This window comes from Callionymus lyra, chromosome 18 (genome assembly GCF_982586985.1).
Source record: "Callionymus lyra chromosome 18, fCalLyr1.hap1.1, whole genome shotgun sequence".
In the NCBI taxonomy this organism is placed as follows: domain Eukaryota; kingdom Metazoa; phylum Chordata; class Actinopteri; order Syngnathiformes; family Callionymidae; genus Callionymus; species Callionymus lyra.
The window spans coordinates 16,809,236-16,826,990 of record NC_141835.1 but is presented as its reverse complement, the minus strand read 5'-3'; the positions used below and the strand labels follow the sequence as shown (position 1 = coordinate 16,826,990).

Genomic DNA, 17,755 nt, shown 5'->3' with positions numbered 1-17,755 from the left:
ATCTGGAGGAAAAGAGGCTGAGTCTAAATGATGGAAGGAACACACAGGAGTTTGTTGAATGGATGGATACATGGGCGTAAAAAAATATAAATAATCTGAGTTATAGATGGTGAGAAATGGTTGAACAAAAGAAAAATGGAATCCAAGCGATGATGGGTGGATGAAGGCTACATAAATGGGTGAAAAGACAGACGGAATGATGGACTGACCGACAATTGGAAGATGGAGGGATGGAGTGACTGATGGAGATGATGGAAGCAGAGAAATTAAAATATGGGATTATTCTTTGTCTGATGCACCAGTTGACTGAGCCCCAAATCTGTGCATTAGTGTGTGTGTGTGAGTGTGTGTTGGGTAATGAGTCTGCTCAGAACACTCATCAACACAAATTAAGTGAAGTACGTCCATTAGAGAGCTTGTTTGGGGCCAAGGAGGATTCGAACCAGTAGCTCGGGGCCTCGCGCACGCTCACAAACACACACGCAGTAAGTGAAGGTAAATTGTGTCAATTAACAGCCCAGATGTGGGTGGAGATGCAGTGACACCTAGCGGTCAATTGATGACGCCATTCTTCCTCGATTATCTTGCTTTAGGTTGACCAGAACCCGTAAACCTGAACCCCGAATACTTATCTCTAATCCTAACATGCCATTCTTATTTTTAAGCAGTAGAACAATTTTGATAGTATCTGAATGAAACGTGTATTTTTGTTCCTATTTGTGTGGCTCGGGGGCCAAATATGGTCTCCTCAGCCACTTTTCTGTCCTTTTTTAAAATCCTAATGTTTACTGTATTTCATAATATTATGGAAGATTTATTATCACGATTTTATTACCCTTTTTTAAATTTACCATTATCAGAAAGAAGATATATATTTTAAATTATATATATATATATATATATATATATTAATTTCGTAATTACAGTTTTATTATTTTAAAATACAAATTTCTCAGATGTTTCATTTATTTGGGGTACTTGATGCAACGAAAACATGATATAAATGTTATGCTGCATCGCATTAAAAATAAATAAATCATAACTATACAATTTAATAGCAAATACTTGCTGTTCTTATTAGTTCCTTGTAGTTTAACCGGAAATGTTATTAGTATTCATCCCCTAGGGGGCGCAGGTGGAATTTTACGAACGGTGGTTACCCAACGAGGGTTCAGGAGAGCCGTCAGATTAAGTGAGTTTGGGAATGAAAGCTGCGCAGCAGCGGCGGTCATAATCCAGCGCAGCAAACGAGCAGTTCATTACAGAGTGTCACCTACAGCTTTTCCAGAAAAGAGGCTCACACAACGAATCTCTAAAATCCCTTTCGTTCCAGATTACATGTTTATCTGAGCGCTGGCAGATTATATTCCGGGGAGAGGTGTGCTAAAGCTGGATTATCCACTTGTTGGGGATGCGTTTGACCTGATGGAAGCGCCATGTTGTGCATCTGCGGGTGTTTTTTGCATCAAAACGTGTTCGGGGCCAGAGATGGGATTGCAGTAGAAATGACACCAAAAGCTCTGATCTTCAGATTACATCGGTCACCAAAACTGTCACGCACTGCGTGAGCTGCAAGAAGCCTAATTTCTGAGAAACACGTTTATTTCAGAGATGGACGATCTACTCAAAAAGCAGGACAGACACTAGTGGCGGCCTTGTGGTCGACAGGACGCCAAAGTGCCTCTATAGAACCATTGCAGTTTGTGGTTCTCTCTGGATTTCCACATCATTGAGACTGATCCTCTGGCAGCGACACAAGTGGGAGATTTAGCATCATTTGTACATCTGGAACAGGAAGTCAGTTTAACTACACGACCATCAAAACAACACGTATGAGAGTGACAGACCGGCCGCTTGGACCCCGGCTGGCTGGGTTGGCGATCCTCTGGCTCATCCTGAAGACAAACAACGACATGATTTATACATTTGTTTCTATAGAATGGCAGATGAACTAGTGATCTGACCGGCAGCTCCACTCGAAGAAGTTCTGCTCTGTTTCTTTCCTCCAGAGATATGGTTTTGCCATCCAGCACCTGCAGCTTGTTGAGGCGCAGCACAGTGACAGGCCGGTGAAGGTAGTACCGGGACATCTGAGGGAAGTCATGAAATCTTTACACGAGTGAAAGTGTCTTTTATTTAGGGTTTCAAACCTTTTCCTGCGCAGCCGACCCAAGAGTGTCCGCAGTGTTAAAGCCCCTCATAGATAGAAACCATAATCTTCCACTCATAATCACAGATCACAAGATTTGTGGGGGCCACAAAGACAGCCAATGGCCTTATCATGTATAGCTCGATGAGCTAAAGGCTCCTGGTCTAAAGAGTCGGTGGTACAGAGATTTAGATGTATCATTGGCATATTCCTAGGTAATGGCTCAGAAACCGGCATCAGTTTAAACTGATAGGGGTTAGCGGGTGACCCGGGTACGCTGAATAAGCTACTGGATGAAGCTCCAGATGTACATTATCATTGCCGATGGTATAGTGGACAGTCAAAATGGTGTCAATACCGGGCTGACAAAATACTCCACCAGACAACTGGGGCCCATTAAGGTCACTCAACAAGAGGCAAAGATCCAAGTAGTGATACAGATGCAGTAAGTCAGGAGACCAAAGGTTGGTGTTGGTGGATGTGAGGGTACCATGGTCAGGCTCCTCCTTACATCACTGATCTGATCCAGCCTTACACCCCAGCTCGGGCTCTGAGGTCTGTGGATCAGAATCTCCTTTTGGTTCCACGCACACGGCTCAGGACCAGAGGAGAGAAATCTTTTCAGGCTGTTGCTCCTAAGCTTTGGAACAATCTTCCTCTCTCTTTGCGCTTGATGGAGTCTACTGACTCCTTTAAGAAACATCTTAAGACGTTTCTATTTGTTCAGGCTTTTCCTTGAATTTCTCGAACTCCTGTGTTGTTCTCGGTGTTGTCTTGATCTTTGAAGTATGTACTGTTTTGAGTATTGTTTTGATTGTTAAAGCGCTTTGTGACCCTGGTCTCGAAAAGCGCTATATAAATAAATGTTACTTACTTACTTACTTACTTACTAGTACAGAAGTACACACAACGATTGTACCCTTAGAACCATTGTCTGCCTGTACTAGTCATTTACAGAGACCCAGGTTGTGTCTGACAGGACAAGGTTTTCGGCAGGTTTTATGTCCTAGTAGTAGTGCTCGGTGAAGTTTCATCAAAGGAGTCCTTTTTCCAAAACTCTGCTGGCAGGCCAATTTAACCTCAATCCGGAGCCAAAATATGACTTTTTCCACAGCATCTGGGTTGAGATTTAAAGCTAGACATTGACCCATGAGTCTATACAGCTGAGAACCGTCCCGCATGGTCCAGACCCGGACACTTACCTCTGCCGCTGCGATGATACAAGTGTGAGCCAACGCTTGTGAAATATTCTGGCATCAGGACACAAATTACTCTCAGGGCCAGCGGCAGACGGTCTCAAGGGCGGCAGATGACCCCATGCTGGATTAACCCCCCCTCTTAGGGAAGGGTGCAGGGGCAGCTGAGCGGTGACCCGCTTGGCGCCATCGGTAGGATCCAGATGGGCAACGTAAACCGGGGCGAGAGCGGTCACCATTTGGTGACCAGATTTGTCTTTGATGCTGGCCAGTTTGAAGCTCAGCAGACGGACGTTCGTGTAATCCCTTAATTTCGGGAAAGTGATCGGGCGAGTGGGCGGGAAAGTCAATTCAAGGAAAGCAGCAGATTCTTAAACTTTAAGAACTGGATGGTACCTCCATAATGTGGGTGGTTATAATGTTTTGGTTGTGTAATAGTTTCTCTTTGTTTATCTAAACAAGTCGTCGCCAAAGTGCTTCATGCCCCGCCCTCTCTGAGAGTGATGGAAGGTAGGCCCGGAAGGTGGGCAACAACCTGGGGGGGGGATATTTTCAACAACAATCTAAACACACAAAAGCAGAAGGTGGTATGTGAGGGGACTTTGAATTCAGCAGAATTGCTGGACTTAACCAGGATAATATAGATATTTCAAAACAAAAAAAACACATTTATCTTAGGAGGCTCACCTAGGCGCACCTCTAACAGGCTTAACTTCATGAATACTTACAGGATTACCGATAAGCGACAACTCGGTCAAAGAGGGAAGAACTTCCAGTTTGTCGATCTCTGTGCTGTCCTGTCAACAGAGTAGAGGAAGATCTTTAGCGTCACCTTCACTTGGTGGGATTTCTGAGGACGCTACAAGTCCATTTGGTTCACTCAATCATTTTAATTGTCAGACTATGTGGAATAATACGGAATTCTGTCCAGAATGTTGAGACGGCTAAACCTGGTCAACAGTCCGAGCAATACTGTCTGTTCTAAAGTCACAGGACCATGGATCAAAGTTAAGGATTCACAACAAGATATTCTGTATTCCAATCAATCCTAATTTGCAGTTAGCATCGTAGCGGTTTGTATTCCCAACAAAAGATCCGCAGAAATGCGTCTCTGTGTCTATACGAGGTTCAAGATCAACTCTGAGCGGATTTCATGAAAGATCTTCCACAGGTTCAAGGTCGCCTTCGACCCCCCGACACCCGCGGCCGCCCTGATTGTGTCGGCCCGATAATCAGATGCAGACGAGCCTCGCGTGAAGTCGTGTGAGGAGGAGGGTCGTGTAAATCACGGGGCAGATGCAGAACGAGAGGCTGATTACACGTTTTCCTGATTGTTGCGGTCCGTCTTCGCTCGCCGCTGACCTTCAATCAAACCTGATCCTCACCGATGTTCGAGGCCATAATGACTCCTGATTAGGCCTGGGTGTCATACTTCACACATATAAACTATATGTTTAACAACACCTTCTGCGTGACATCATTCAAAACATACATTTACAGCCACGAAGAAACACTTGGAATGGAAATTGTCTTAAATTAAAGTCATCAGAAGGTTGATGTTGTTACTAACGTCCCCCTTAACTTGATGTTTGCTGTAAGTCGAAAACATAAATGAATATAAAAACACAATGATAATAAAATATAATACATTAAAAAAATGTCAAAAAACAAAAGCAAAAATAGAAGAATTGATAAAAAGCTAAAGGACAGAAACAAATTCAGCAAAAGTGAGGAAAGAATTTGAAGATAATGGTCAAATAAACTGATGAAAAAACTGGATGAAATAAACACAATACAAATTAAATACAATAATTCAATCAAAGTCAACATAAAAAATAAAGTCGAACACATATTACATATATGAAAGTTACTAATGGTTAAAAAATTAAAACAAGAAAAATAATATATTGCATAAACTCAACTGCTGGAAGAAATGTATAATTTATAATAAAAATATAAAATGTTACAAGATTAATTGACAATTTAAATATATCTTTTAGTAAGAGATTATAGAAGTTGAGATAAGACTAAAGAGAAAATACATAAAAAATGTGTAAACCAAAAGTCAAGGAATAACGACACAACCGAGAACGTCTTAAATTCATACATCATGATAAGTTGATACACAACGCCTGGTAGAAAGACCACAAAAACATGGGAAGTGACGACACTAGTGAAACACTACAATGTTTTTCTGTAAAATTATTGGACTTCAAAACCTAAAAAAAAACGCTTAAGGAAAGATAATAAGTGGATTAACAAAAAAGGGTCAGAAAGCAAGGAATAAAAAGAAAACAGATGAAATCCTTGAACTCTAAAGAGTAAGTTTAAACTCCAACATCACCACCCGTGAGAGACTCAGAGAGGACGTGTATCTTCACCTGCAGCTTGTTGGCGTCCAGGTGGAGCTTCTGCAGCTCCGTCAGCGGGTGAAGGTTGTTCAGCTCCCGCAGTCGATTTTCTGCCAGTCGCAGCTCCACCAGAGAGTCCAGTGAACTGAAGGCAGTCCTGGACACCGTCTTGATCCAGTTCCTCTCCAGGACCAGCTCCTGCAGCCTCTGCAGACCCTCCAGACCCTCCACCTGCCGGATCTGGTTATCTAGACACACAAGCGGAGGGTTGACACACGACGAACTACAGCACAAAGATTACACAATCACACGTTAAGAAAGAAAAAAAAGATAATGAAACCCACAACACAATTGCAGTAGTTACACAGCACCGCAATGAGACAGACTACAACACAATAAGAAAGGACACAGACTTGAAGACACAATAGTCGACAACAGGGCATCATTTTGAAAAAGGACTCGACAATGAATGAATGGACACATGAAGCAAGGACGAGATCAGAACCCACATGGAAGAAACAACACAACGATGAATAAAAGGCGATCACACAAGGTGTTGAAGAAGACTTGACAACAATGATTTTACACAACTACAAACAGAAATATGAGTCAGGGAACAAAAGTACACAATCTAATGCCCGCACACAACATTATACAACACATTGAACAGATACACAATTTTCAAACAGACAACAACACAACAGCCCGGACAAGAGTCATCACAATACAAATACACAAAAAAAGGGACTAAATAACACAACATAACACAATAATGTTCTTTCTACCAAAATTGTGCGACATGTCTAGTGCGTCGTATTTTACCAAGTTGTGTCATTTCCTGATGAACAGGAAGTGCACTTCTACACAAACCAGGGAGACACAAAAGAAACAAGTCGATGAACTCAGGGACGACGAAGCGGGAAGTCATAGCAGAGAAAAATGATACGTTCATAAACAAGAAATGGAACCACAAACGCACAAAAGTGTCAGGTGGATACAAAATGTTGTGTTGCTAGTTCAGATGCTCGTTTAGTTTTCTGCACCGTGGTCAGCGAACGCCTCGTCGTTCAGCTTGTTTAACTTTTGTCGTCTTTGTGCGACAAATTGTGGCGACAAAGAGATTTCCGGGGTGTGCGCTCGCCTCGGCCTTTTCACGTACGCCATTTTAAGGAGCGGGGTCAGTGCATACCTTGCAAGGAGAGCGATTTGAGATTGGTGAGCCTGCTGAGCTGCAGATTGGCCATATTGGAGATTCCATTGTGAGTCAGCGACAGAACCTCCAGGCTGCTCATCAGCGGCTCCAGGGCATCGGCGGGGCCGGCTTTCCTACACAATCACAACACAAGTTTACAGGCTGAGGAGCTTTTGTTGCCCTCGCTACAGGTGCACGCACACTCATAGAGGAGACACACAAAAGAGGGGCGCCGCTCGCCTCTTTGTTCGCATGATGGAGACGCGACACACAAACTGAGCAGCCGACAAAAGCGTTGTGACAGTCATTACACACAATCTTGGGAAGAGTTTAAGGTCGTCGTTGTTCAAGTGAGGTTATTCGTGTTTTGACCTTTTGTGAGCACAACAACAGCGAGAGCACTGACAACAAACCTGATGTCAAACACAACATTGTCGTGTCGCACAAAAGCGTGTCGTTAACACACCGTGACAGTCGTCGGAAGACTATATGGATACTGTGTCGTTTATTAAAATGAAACTATTGTTAAGTTGTTTACCTTTTAAACCTTCATTTTTCAAACCGGAAACATTATTGATGTTATGTTTGTTTTATTTTTATATGATCAGGTTTCTTGTTTTTAAACAACAACGGGTGACAACAACAAAATAGTGTCTGTTTGTGTTATGATGCAAACTATCACTATAAACATGTTATTTGATGATACAAAATAAACAAAAAGACATTAAAAATGTTTAAATAAATTATTATTTAGTAAATATTAAAATACATTTATTAAATGCCTTGTTTTTATTATTATTCTGCATTGAACATTATTTTATAAAAAGAATATTAGTTTGGAAATTAAATTATATCGTTAATTATTTGTGTTTGTGTCACGAGTCTAGAGGGCTTATTTTTATGACTATATTGTGTCATAAAAAGGGAAGTTTTGCACACATCGACATTAAACTACCAAACTAGAAGTGAAAATTATTTACATCCAGTCAAGTGTGAGATAATCCTGCTTTTAAATTAGAATGATTCGACCTGGATTATCATCTGCATCGCTATAATCTTATTTTCCATCAGCGGGCCAGTGCTGCCCCCTGTCGGTCGTTACGAAAAAAGATTCCTGACTGAACTACCTGGTTCCTCTGGAGTTGCTCCTCTGGCCGTACCCGCTGGAGTTGACTTCTCTGTACAGGTGTCGACTGGACTTCTGGACCGGCAGGATGGACTCCACGTGGTTGTAGTTGAGCGACAGAACCTGCAGAGATTCAAACGTTTGCTGGACTTCCAAGAATTTGGGACGTTTCGTGTCGTCTTCACCTTCACGTTGGACAGGTAGATGAGGCCGGAGAAGGAAGTCAGGATGTTGTGGTCCAGGTTTACAGAGACCAGATTGATGAATACCTCGACAGGTGTCAAGTCGACGAATCTGTGGGAGAAAGTTGTTATTTTAAATTGAATTACCAAAATATAATAATATTGTTTATTTATTCATTGACCAATTTAAATGGGAATGAAAAAGATTACACTGAAAATTACTAAATAAAATGAATACGGTTAAAGACAACAATGCTAATAGAGTTGTCCATTAGATGGCGCCGTGTTGTCGGACCTGATGGAGCAGGACTGCAGGTTGAGCTCAGACAGGCTGCTGTAGTTGCTGTTTCCAAGTTGTTCCACCACCATGTCGGTGTTGAGTCGACCTTGGAAGATGGATTTGGAGTTCTTGACCTCGTCCTCTTCCTGATGACACCATCACCACATCGTTAGAAAAGAACACACTTTCCGTACGTGTCTGCGTCACCCACCACTGAGCGCCCGTCCAGGGCTTTTAAGCTGGGCAGGTGGAAGATCACGTAAATGCGGTAGTTCTCCAGCTTCTGGATTGGGTTCCCGTACAGGTCCAGGATGGACAGACCTCGGAGTGCCTGACAACAGAAGACCGCATGTTGTAGTTGGAGAGCTTTCTGTTGCAAGTGGTGTCACGAGTAGGATGCTACTACACCTTGAGTGAGTGCACGTCACGGGAAGTAGAGATCTGGTTGTTGCCGGCGTAAAGCTCCAGCAGAGAGCGAGCCCGGTGGACGCCGTGCAGGGACGTGATGTAGTTGTTGTCCACGGACAGCATCAGGATGTTGGGCATCTGCTCCAGAGCAGAGGTGTCCAGGCTGGACAGCTGGTTCCCGTCCACGCTGAGCTTACTCAGGTGTGGAAGTTTGGGGAGACCTGGCAGAGAGAGGAGAGGGGTTTGGACCACCTTGGATACTTATACTAAAGAAATTGTAATCTGTGAGGTCACATGGTCAATTTATTCATAGTTTGCTTGAGTTACCGATATGATTCTTGACTGTAGCCATGAGCGTAACGATGCTACATGTTGCTGTCGTGGTTCACAACGTGTTGTAGAGCAACAGATTCTCAATGTCTTCACCATGACTTTACTGACCCATCTGAACCCCAACTGAGCTCCACTGACCGTCCAGGCTGCTGATGCAGTTGTTGTTGAGGAACAGCTCCTCCAGCTTGCGACAGAAGTCCAGACCCTCCACTTTAGAGATGAGGTTGTCGTTGAAGGACGCCCAGCGCAGGTTGACGAGTCGACTCAGGTTCATGATCTTGGATATCCTCTGGTTGTCCAAGTTCAGAGCGGTGATCTGAGGCAACAAGAAGAGGAGATTTCACCTGAAACTCTGGACTCGGAGGAGGCACCTCACCTTCGCCGGCCAGTCCGGCTCCAGGTTCTTCAGGTCCCAGGGTGACGGGCAGAGGTTGGATAGCAGCTGAGCCGTGGAGAGCAAACTGAGCCGGCGAGGTCTTCCTTTGTCCACCCTAGAGTTACTCAGCAGGGCAGCCTGTAGGTGGATCAGCTTGTGACTTACAGGACACCTTACAGATTCTCCAAAAATGGAGACAGAGCGACCTTTGACCTGATTGATCTCGAAACCAGCGGCAATCTGAGCGGCGCTCGCCGACTCCACCTGCGTCACCACCACGTCGTCGAGATGCGTCAGATTCACCAGATGACCCAAGATGGTCATGCGGACACTCTCGGGCTGAGATGAGAGAAACCATAGAGCTGTCCACGATGTCAACAAATAATGGTTCTGAATAACGAGCACTGAGACACACATCAGAATTAGAACTAGAACTACAACTAGACTAGAAGAGGATGGGTATTACAGGGATGATAAAAAAGATGTAAAGAGGAGTAGTGGTGGATTATTCTCTTCTTACACTCCTCAGGGCTGGATGCAGCTGGATCCAGCAGTTGTACCGAGTGTCCAGCTTGACCAGGGCCGGGGCGTGACGTCTGAGCGCGCTCGCGTCCTTCTTGGCGTTGGTCAACTCATTCCATCGTACGTCTAGCTCTTTGAGCTTCACCATCCCCTTCATCCCTTCCAGAGTCGTCAGGCGGTTAAAGCTGGCGTCCAGGAACTCCAGCGTGGCCTGTAGGTGAGGTCAGATCCGGGGACATTTTGAGCTTCAAGATCTAAGGTGACAGAGCCACGAGTCTCACCCACCATGTGAGAGAGGTCTTTGAGGTGCGTGAACTCGTTGAAGCTGACGGTTAGGTGCTGCAGAGCCGTCAGGCAGCAGAGCTCTTTGACGGAGCTCAGGCCACAGCTATTGAGGTTCAGAACCTGCAGCGACACAACATCCATAAGCAGGTGTGAAAACAGATCAGTGCTCACCACCGACTAACAGAGATCTGACTGAGGACGTTCTCTCCACTGATGTGAAGGAGAATCTTCTCGTCCAGGCTGGACAACTTGGGCTGGGACTTTGGAATCGGTTCCATGTTGAGAACTTCTTTGTCCAGGCGGACGAAACACGAGAGGCCATCTGACTGATCCTGAGTCTTGGAGAGAAGTTGTTCAAATAGAGCTAAAAGATGATATTTTGTGTTCTCTAACGTAAAGTGGACTGACCTCTGTGAGGTACTCAAAGTAGACGACATACTCGGGAAGGACCAGCTCGTGGTCGAAGATGTACCAGTGGCGTCTTCTGATGAGGTTGACCGGAGTCTCAAAGACACACTTAGCTATGTCTGGAGTCAAACGACAGTCAACAAAATGAGCGTCCAAGTGGTCTCTCTCTCTCTTACCTTTGTTCAGGCAGCCCTTCTGTTTGGTGTCCACGTTGCGGTACACCGACTCGGCCAGGGGGTAGTTGCTCTTCATCACTGGCTGACTGTCTCGCACCGGCTGACTCTGGCCCAGGAACACCTTGGAGAAGATGACCAGACCTGCAGGAGAAGCAGTTTTAGGGGGAAAGACAAGACCTGAGAAAGCAGAGAGGATTCTCACCGTGTCTGAAGGGGACCTGCTCTGTCGAGTTGTTCTGGAGCTTGGTCTGGCGATCTATCCTGGGTTTGTCGGACACGAAGAGGCTGTTGGACAGATGGACGGCAGCTTCTTTTCCCAGCGCCTGAAACAGAGACGGAGACTTAGCTGCCCTCTATCGGTCACTTCAGATTTATGCTCACCTGCTGCTCCTGAGCGCTCTTGAATCCCTCCTCGATGATCTGTAGGACGGCGTCCATCTCCTTGTTGGGCTCAAGGTCCAGCACGTGCAGCAGGTACTCCTGGCGGCGCCGGTAGTTCCTGCACACAGGCGCATATCAAAGTCTGAACTTTGTGGCTTGACCGCAGAGACACTCACTGCATCAGGTGGGCGGAGTCAGAGCTGGTGACCACCGTGTGCAGCTTCTCCTCGTAGCGAAGTCTGAGGTCGCTGTTCTGGATGCGAACGACTCTCTTGGTCTTGATGCCCACGATGCCGATGAGCTTGTAGTCCAGGTGAGTGAAGCGAGAGAGAAGCAGATCCTCGCAGGTGTTGAACCTGGGCACAAGAAGATTGTGTGAGGGACGTGATTGGCTGAGATGAACATTGAGGAGCGCTGAATGTGGTCGAGCGCCCCTAGTGGCTGCAAAAAGTAAAATACATTAATAAACGAACGTTCTAAAAATGAATATTATTATATAAATAATTAAATTAGCAAACAACTAACTGTAACTTAATTATTAAAATTGTGAATCAAGTTTAAAAAAAATCAAAACTGAGTTTTGGTCTTTTTCAAATATTTGAAGATGTATAATTTACTCAGTGGTCTAATTGAAATAAGTAGACTTTTTCAATCTAATAAATATAAATAACTATTTAAAATTAAATATAATACAGGGAAAAATTAAGGTGTTTTATAAATACTTAATTATTTTAATCAGCCTGAATGTAAAGCAGTGTAAATAGATTTAAAAATAACTTTTTTTTTAAGTAAAATTTAAGTAAAATTGGAACTCTTGTATTGAAGTCAAGGGTGTTTGGGGATCGAAGCAGGTACCAGGGGTCGGAGGGGCCGCCCTCCTCCAGCAGAATGTTCCCCACGTTCTCCAGCTCCATCAGCAGGAACCTGACAGAGTAGTTCAGCATTCTGTTGGCCAGAGCCATCTCTCGTCTGAACCAGTCTTCAAACCTGCAGCACAAACCTTGAGTCATTGTCTCACACAACGACGCGTTCAAAGACTCACTGACTCGTTCACCCTGCTCATCCACAGGAGCAGACGATCGTCCAGGCCTGCCATCTTCTTCTTGATCTTCCTGGTGTGGCCCTCGTTGCTGCGGCCAGACTTCACGGAGACCTCGCGCTTGAGCTGAGAAAAGAGATTACATGAGGAAATGAGTGGAAAGTAACAGGAAGTTGTCAGAGAAACAGGAAGTGGACTGGAGCTTCAGGTGCAACGTACATTTTTCAGGCAGTGCGCGAGGACCTTGATTCTCTCATCGGGGATTTTGGACATGGTCTTCTTCTTCTCCAGCAGTCTGAGCCGAGTCTCCTCCAGACCCCTCTCTGCGGCGTGCACACGCATGTTGTAATACATCATCTTCTTCGTCACCGTCGACTGCAGGAACAAAATACACAACCAGACGTGTCAGACACGTGTTAGCAGTAGCTGAGCTAACAACACAGAGGAGACAAGGCTGTATTCCAAATTTAAAATGGTTAAAACAAGGCTCAAGACTCAAGACTCAGGCAGAGTCTGCTCTTGGGAGGAGACCACGGGACAGATCTAGGATCAGATGAATACAAGATCCAGAGATGGGTCTGTAAGGTAAAGTGTCGTTTAACTCCCATGGAGCATGGTCATGTGACTTCAGCAGTGACGTGAAGAACAAGCAGGTTTCATCGGTTTTATTGGAAAAGAAAGAGTGGAGAGACTCTCAGGTTCTGGAGTCAGCAGAACTGTTCTCAGACGCTGCTCTACGACTTGGAATTCTTTTTTTTAGAGAAGAGTTTCTTCTCTGGAGCGGAGGCCGCAGGGGTCTGAGGATCAGAGGGAAACTCGTTCATTCATTCATGGACCAGAACCAGCCGGGTTGTGTCGCGTGCGCGTGTGGTCACCTCGGCCGCGTCCTTGGCCTCCGGGCCGGAGACGTCGTAGGTGTCCAGGTGTTGCAGCTGCGGCAGGTGGTACAGCACGTGGGTGGTGTAGTTGGACAGCAGGCAGACGGGGTTCGGGGGCGACGTGGGGTACTTGAGCAGGAGCTCGGTCAGGTTCGGAAGACGAGTCAGCATGATCAGCTCCTGCGGATGGAACGCCACGTCAGCACTTTACTGAAGAAAGCATGAACAACTCTTGGATCAGATTGAAGGAGGAACACTTTACCTTGAAGGAGCGGATCTTGTTGCCGGACAGGTTGAGGTTCTGGAGGTTAACGTTGGGGACGAGGCTGTGACCTTCAGGAAGAGTTGAAGGAGAGTCAAACCAAGTCTTGAGGGAAGAGAAGCAACTCACCAATGGTGGTGATGTCGTTGTCAGCCAAATTCAGATCCTTCAGCCGCAGGAGGTTCTTCAAACCCTTCCAACAGAGAGACGAGTCGTTACAAGGTGAAGTTGGTGGATTCATTAAAAAGGTGGACAGAAATGAGGGTCAAATGAAGGACAAATGACCGCTCAGATGTGGCCCTCAAGAAGTCAGAGGAAATGTAGAAACTTCTGTCAATATCTCAAAATAATTTTCTACATTTTTTTAATTTAATCAAACTTTTTTAACTTAATGTTGACTTTTTCAGTCACAAGTCGAATTATTTTATATTCTGATGCATTTTTTGGCCACTTTAAGACAAATAAATTAGATATTCAGTCAAATTTCAAGTGTTTCTATATTTTTTTGTACACATAATTAATTCATACTTATTTAAAAGAAAACTAATAAAAACGAACTAATATACGATAACATTTAGTTTTAAATGGCCTGATCACCTTTTTAATGGCCTTCACTGTCTCATATTCATATTCCAAAAAATGTAAATATTTCCAAAAGCATTTTTTCTTTATAAATAATAAAATACATTTAAAAGCAACTTTTTTTTTTTTTTTTACAAATGTTCCTCACAACTGCCCTAGCATTAAAGGGCCAGAGGAAGGGGCTCTGTTGTGGAGTTCTTAATTGACCTGATCATAATGTTATGGCTGCATCACCACCAACCTCGATGTGTCGGATCTGGTTGTTGTTGAGCCACAGAACCTCCAGGTGGGTCAGTGGGTCCAGGTTCTTGATCTCAGTGATCAGGTTCTCGTATAGGTAGAGTCTCTTGAGCCTCAGCGAGTCTTCCAGTCCTGAGATCTCCTGACAGTCCCAAGGTTACAAGTCAGGACCAGAGACGAAAGACGAAGAAGAGACTCACCGTCAAGTGACACTGGACCACCCACAGCTCCTCCAGCAGGGGGCAGCCCTTCAGACCCTCGATGACTTTGACCTCCTGACCCACGATGGTGAGCCGGCTCAGGTTGGGGAAGAAGGACAGGCCGACCATGCGGGGGAATCCGGAGAAGAAGATCTCCAGAGACCCGATGCTGCCGCCCTCCTGGCCGAGCTTCTCATAGCAGATTCCATTAGCATGAAGCTGAAGGATCAGAGACACTTGACATGACACATGACACACAAAACTGAAGCTCTTGTGATTGCTCCTGATGATAAGGTTCCAGGGTTGAGTCTTGGTGACTTAAGTTAGTCTGTCAAACTGATTCTGAGAAACCTGGGTGTAGTATTTGATAAAGACATGTCTCTAGTTCAACACTGTAGAAAACTGACCAGAAACTGTTTCCTTCAACTGAGAAAAATCTCTAAACTTAGGAAAATGATGTCGGAACATGATCTGGAGCTTGGAATCCATGCGTTTGTGTCTTCTCGTCTGGACTACCGAACAGTTTGTTTTCATGTCTTAACAAGAAGGATCTGTCTCGCCTGCAGTTGATTCAGAAGTCTGCCGTGAGAATTCTGACCCGCTCAAGTAGAAGAACTCACATTTCTCTGATCCCTAGAACTCTTCACTGGCTTCCAGTTTCTTTCAGGATCAAATTTAAAATTCTGGTTCTTACTTTCAGATCTATTCATGGTCAGACTCCTCCTTACATCAGTGATCTGATCTAGCCTTACACCCCAGCTCGGGCTCTGAGGATCAGAATCTACTTATGGTTCCTCGCACACGGTTCAGGACCAGAGGAGAGAAATCCTTTCAGGCTGTTGCTCCTAAGCTTTGGACGATCTTCCTCTCTCTTTGCACTTGATGGAGTCTACTGACTCCTTCAAGAAACATCTTAAGATGTTTCTCTTTGTTCAGGCTTTTCCTTGATTTTCTGGAACTACTGTTGTGTTATCAGTTTTATATTGTTTTGATTGTTTAAGCGCTTTGTGACCCTGGTCTGGAAAAGCGCTATACAAATAAAAATTACTTACTTACTTACTTGGGTCACATTTGCCTTAAACAACCAACATGGCCGCCATGATCGCAGGTCATTTTAAAGATGTGGTTTTTAGAACTATTTTTTTTAACATCGTCTCAAAACGTGAGTTATGATGAAGAAGACATGAGAATCGCTCTGACTGCTGACCAGGTTTAACTTCACAGGACAACAATTTTTTGTACTGAAGAACTTCTGATGGGATAAAATGACTTGTTTTTTTGTCATTCTACAGATTTTCTGGGCCTCAATGATTTATACCAAAGAAAACATGTGGAACTTTCTGCTCCCTCGTCGACTCACCAGCTCTTTCAGAATGTCGTCGTTGCTCCGGTCCTTCCTCCTGGCGTTTGCTTTGTCGTCAGAAGGTGTCTGCATGCTGTCTGCAGCAGTTCATCTAAGGAAACAAGAGGCGGACGACATGAGTGTCTCCTGACGCTACTTCAGACCGCACCTGACGTTTTAGTTCAAACTCATGAAAGTCGCCGTTTGACGTGACGAACAAAGATCATATTTTCTAAAGCCACTTGGCTTTATTCCCACACCGTTCATGTCAGCTTTCTTCCCAAAACATTCCTCCGCGATGCGACGCTGAGCAATGTTTGGTTGTCAAGCTGGTCTCCAGGGCCAGGCTCGCCACGAGGGGGCGCTGTTAACCAGCGGAAGAAAGGCTCGCAAATTTTCTATTCAGCTGTAGTAAAAATATAAAAATATATAGATTTAAATTGATAAATTGAAAATGCAGATTATCTTTTTTAGACGTACTATTTTGTGAAGCTACATCATTCAAAACGTTCAAGTTACACTGAGCCAGGATGAGGATCAGCTCCTCTAAAACTGTCCTCTAAAACTCACATTAAAATTAACTGGTCTGAATGTAAAGTCAATGTTCTATTTCAAACGGTTGCAATATGTATGTAGTATGTGTCAGGTGTATCTCTTTTTAATTATTGTCTATTTCTTTGTGTTTATAGGAGCCTGTATAGAAGATAAATCTTTGTCACTCGTGACAGAAAATGAAGTCTAGTTATTTTTTAGTATCTAGTATTTTTAGACAAGAGCTGGCAGTGTGCAGCGTACAGAGAGGAAATTAATTTACAAGAATGAAACTCAAACTTTGTTTCTTTCATACTTCCACATTAAATTCTCTGAGCCACAGTCCACATACTTTAGACCCCCCCAGCAGTTTGACCTACTTTTTATGATGAACTATGGAGCTCTCATCTCTTTGAACAACTCTTGACTCATCCAAGCCATCAAAGATTAAGATCCTCCATTAAAGTAGCTTCATCAAATAACTAAACGGACTTCTGACTTTCTCCTCCACTCGATCCTTTGCTGCATCACAGATACACTCATTTAAGAGACTTGTAAATCCAGCCAGAACCATTGACCAGTGATCCACACCTGTGTTCTCGTCCAGTTGCATGTTCCTCCTCCTCAACAACTGAGATTGTTCTTCATCCTTTAGTTCTAGTGGTTTGATTTGGGTTCATGTTTTTTTTTTATGGTAAATGAAAATTAAAAATGTGTTTACTGTATTGTAAATTGTTGTACAGTAAATGATTGGGAGAAAAGTGCAAAAAGGGGAAAATGGACATTGTCAAATAAATTGTAAAAACCAAAATAATTGTCATCAATGATTATCTTAAAGAGTTTAAACCTCATGACTATTGAATATCTTAAAGTTGCTATATAAACAAAATTATTATATTATTGCGGGCTTTATTTGTCGCAATATGAAACACATAACATAATCAAATATGTATTCTGACAGAATACATTTATTCTCAAAAAGGGCCAAAAAAGTGTTGTTATAATGGATGTCATTGAATTAGTTACGTGAAGTTAGAATCAACTGTGAATCTTATCGAGCAGCTGCAAAATTATGACAACTTGCTCAAGTTATATTCTGGTTTGGAATGTCTCATTTGGAATGATGTAAACCCAAGTAAAAAAATGCATCATCAACTCATCAGTGATAACAGTGATAATAATATAGTAATTTCTTTTTTTTAATTACATTTTGAAAAATATATGTCTTAAATCCGCACTGAAGTTACAAAATATAATTTAGCAACAGTAGACTGCAAATAGTAGTACAAAAAACCCCCCAATACATTACGATAGAG

At 43.7% G+C, this 17,755-nt stretch overlaps 1 protein-coding gene across 2 annotated transcripts; it reads right to left on the bottom strand.

Moving 5' to 3' along the window:
* Positions 1–1,651: 1,651 nt before the first annotated feature.
* lrrc9 (leucine rich repeat containing 9) lies at positions 1,652–16,208 on the bottom strand. 2 transcript variants are annotated; one of them, XM_087780209.1, is made up of 32 exons: positions 16,169–16,208; positions 15,927–16,020; positions 14,567–14,785; positions 14,368–14,508; positions 13,674–13,737; positions 13,545–13,615; positions 13,280–13,462; positions 12,624–12,779; positions 12,412–12,530; positions 12,221–12,352; positions 11,542–11,721; positions 11,366–11,483; positions 11,187–11,307; positions 10,985–11,125; positions 10,809–10,927; positions 10,583–10,738; positions 10,401–10,520; positions 10,114–10,326; positions 9,807–9,932; positions 9,594–9,731; positions 9,356–9,533; positions 8,885–9,105; positions 8,688–8,807; positions 8,492–8,622; positions 8,200–8,308; positions 8,016–8,137; positions 6,886–7,022; positions 5,727–5,944; positions 4,074–4,142; positions 1,965–2,090; positions 1,848–1,895; positions 1,652–1,785 (listed from the first exon to the last, which is right to left on the bottom strand). In XM_087780209.1, exons 2-32 carry the CDS (start codon positions 15,999–16,001, stop codon positions 1,774–1,776), a joined length of 4,083 nt encoding a protein of 1,360 aa, XP_087636335.1. In that variant the 5' UTR covers positions 16,002–16,020; positions 16,169–16,208; the 3' UTR covers positions 1,652–1,773. The 2 variants fall into 2 exon arrangements, with proteins under 2 accessions (XP_087636335.1, XP_087636334.1); XM_087780208.1 differs by lacking the exon at positions 16,169–16,208 and having other exon boundaries at positions 15,927–16,065.
* Positions 16,209–17,755: the final 1,547 nt, after the last annotated feature.

Excerpts from the sequence above, each read along its gene's own strand:
- lrrc9 (XM_087780209.1), bottom strand. The coding sequence starts at position 16,001 with ATGCAGACACCTTCTGACGACAAAGCAAACGCCAGGAGGAAGGACCGG. Across the intron at positions 9,534-9,593 it reads AGCCGGACTGGCCGGCGAAG|ATCACCGCTCTGAACTTGGA; the intron begins GTGAGGTGCCTC and ends TTGTTGCCTCAG. Across the intron at positions 5,945-6,885 it reads CAAATCGCTCTCCTTGCAAG|ATAACCAGATCCGGCAGGTG; the intron begins GTATGCACTGAC and ends TTGTGTGTCTAG.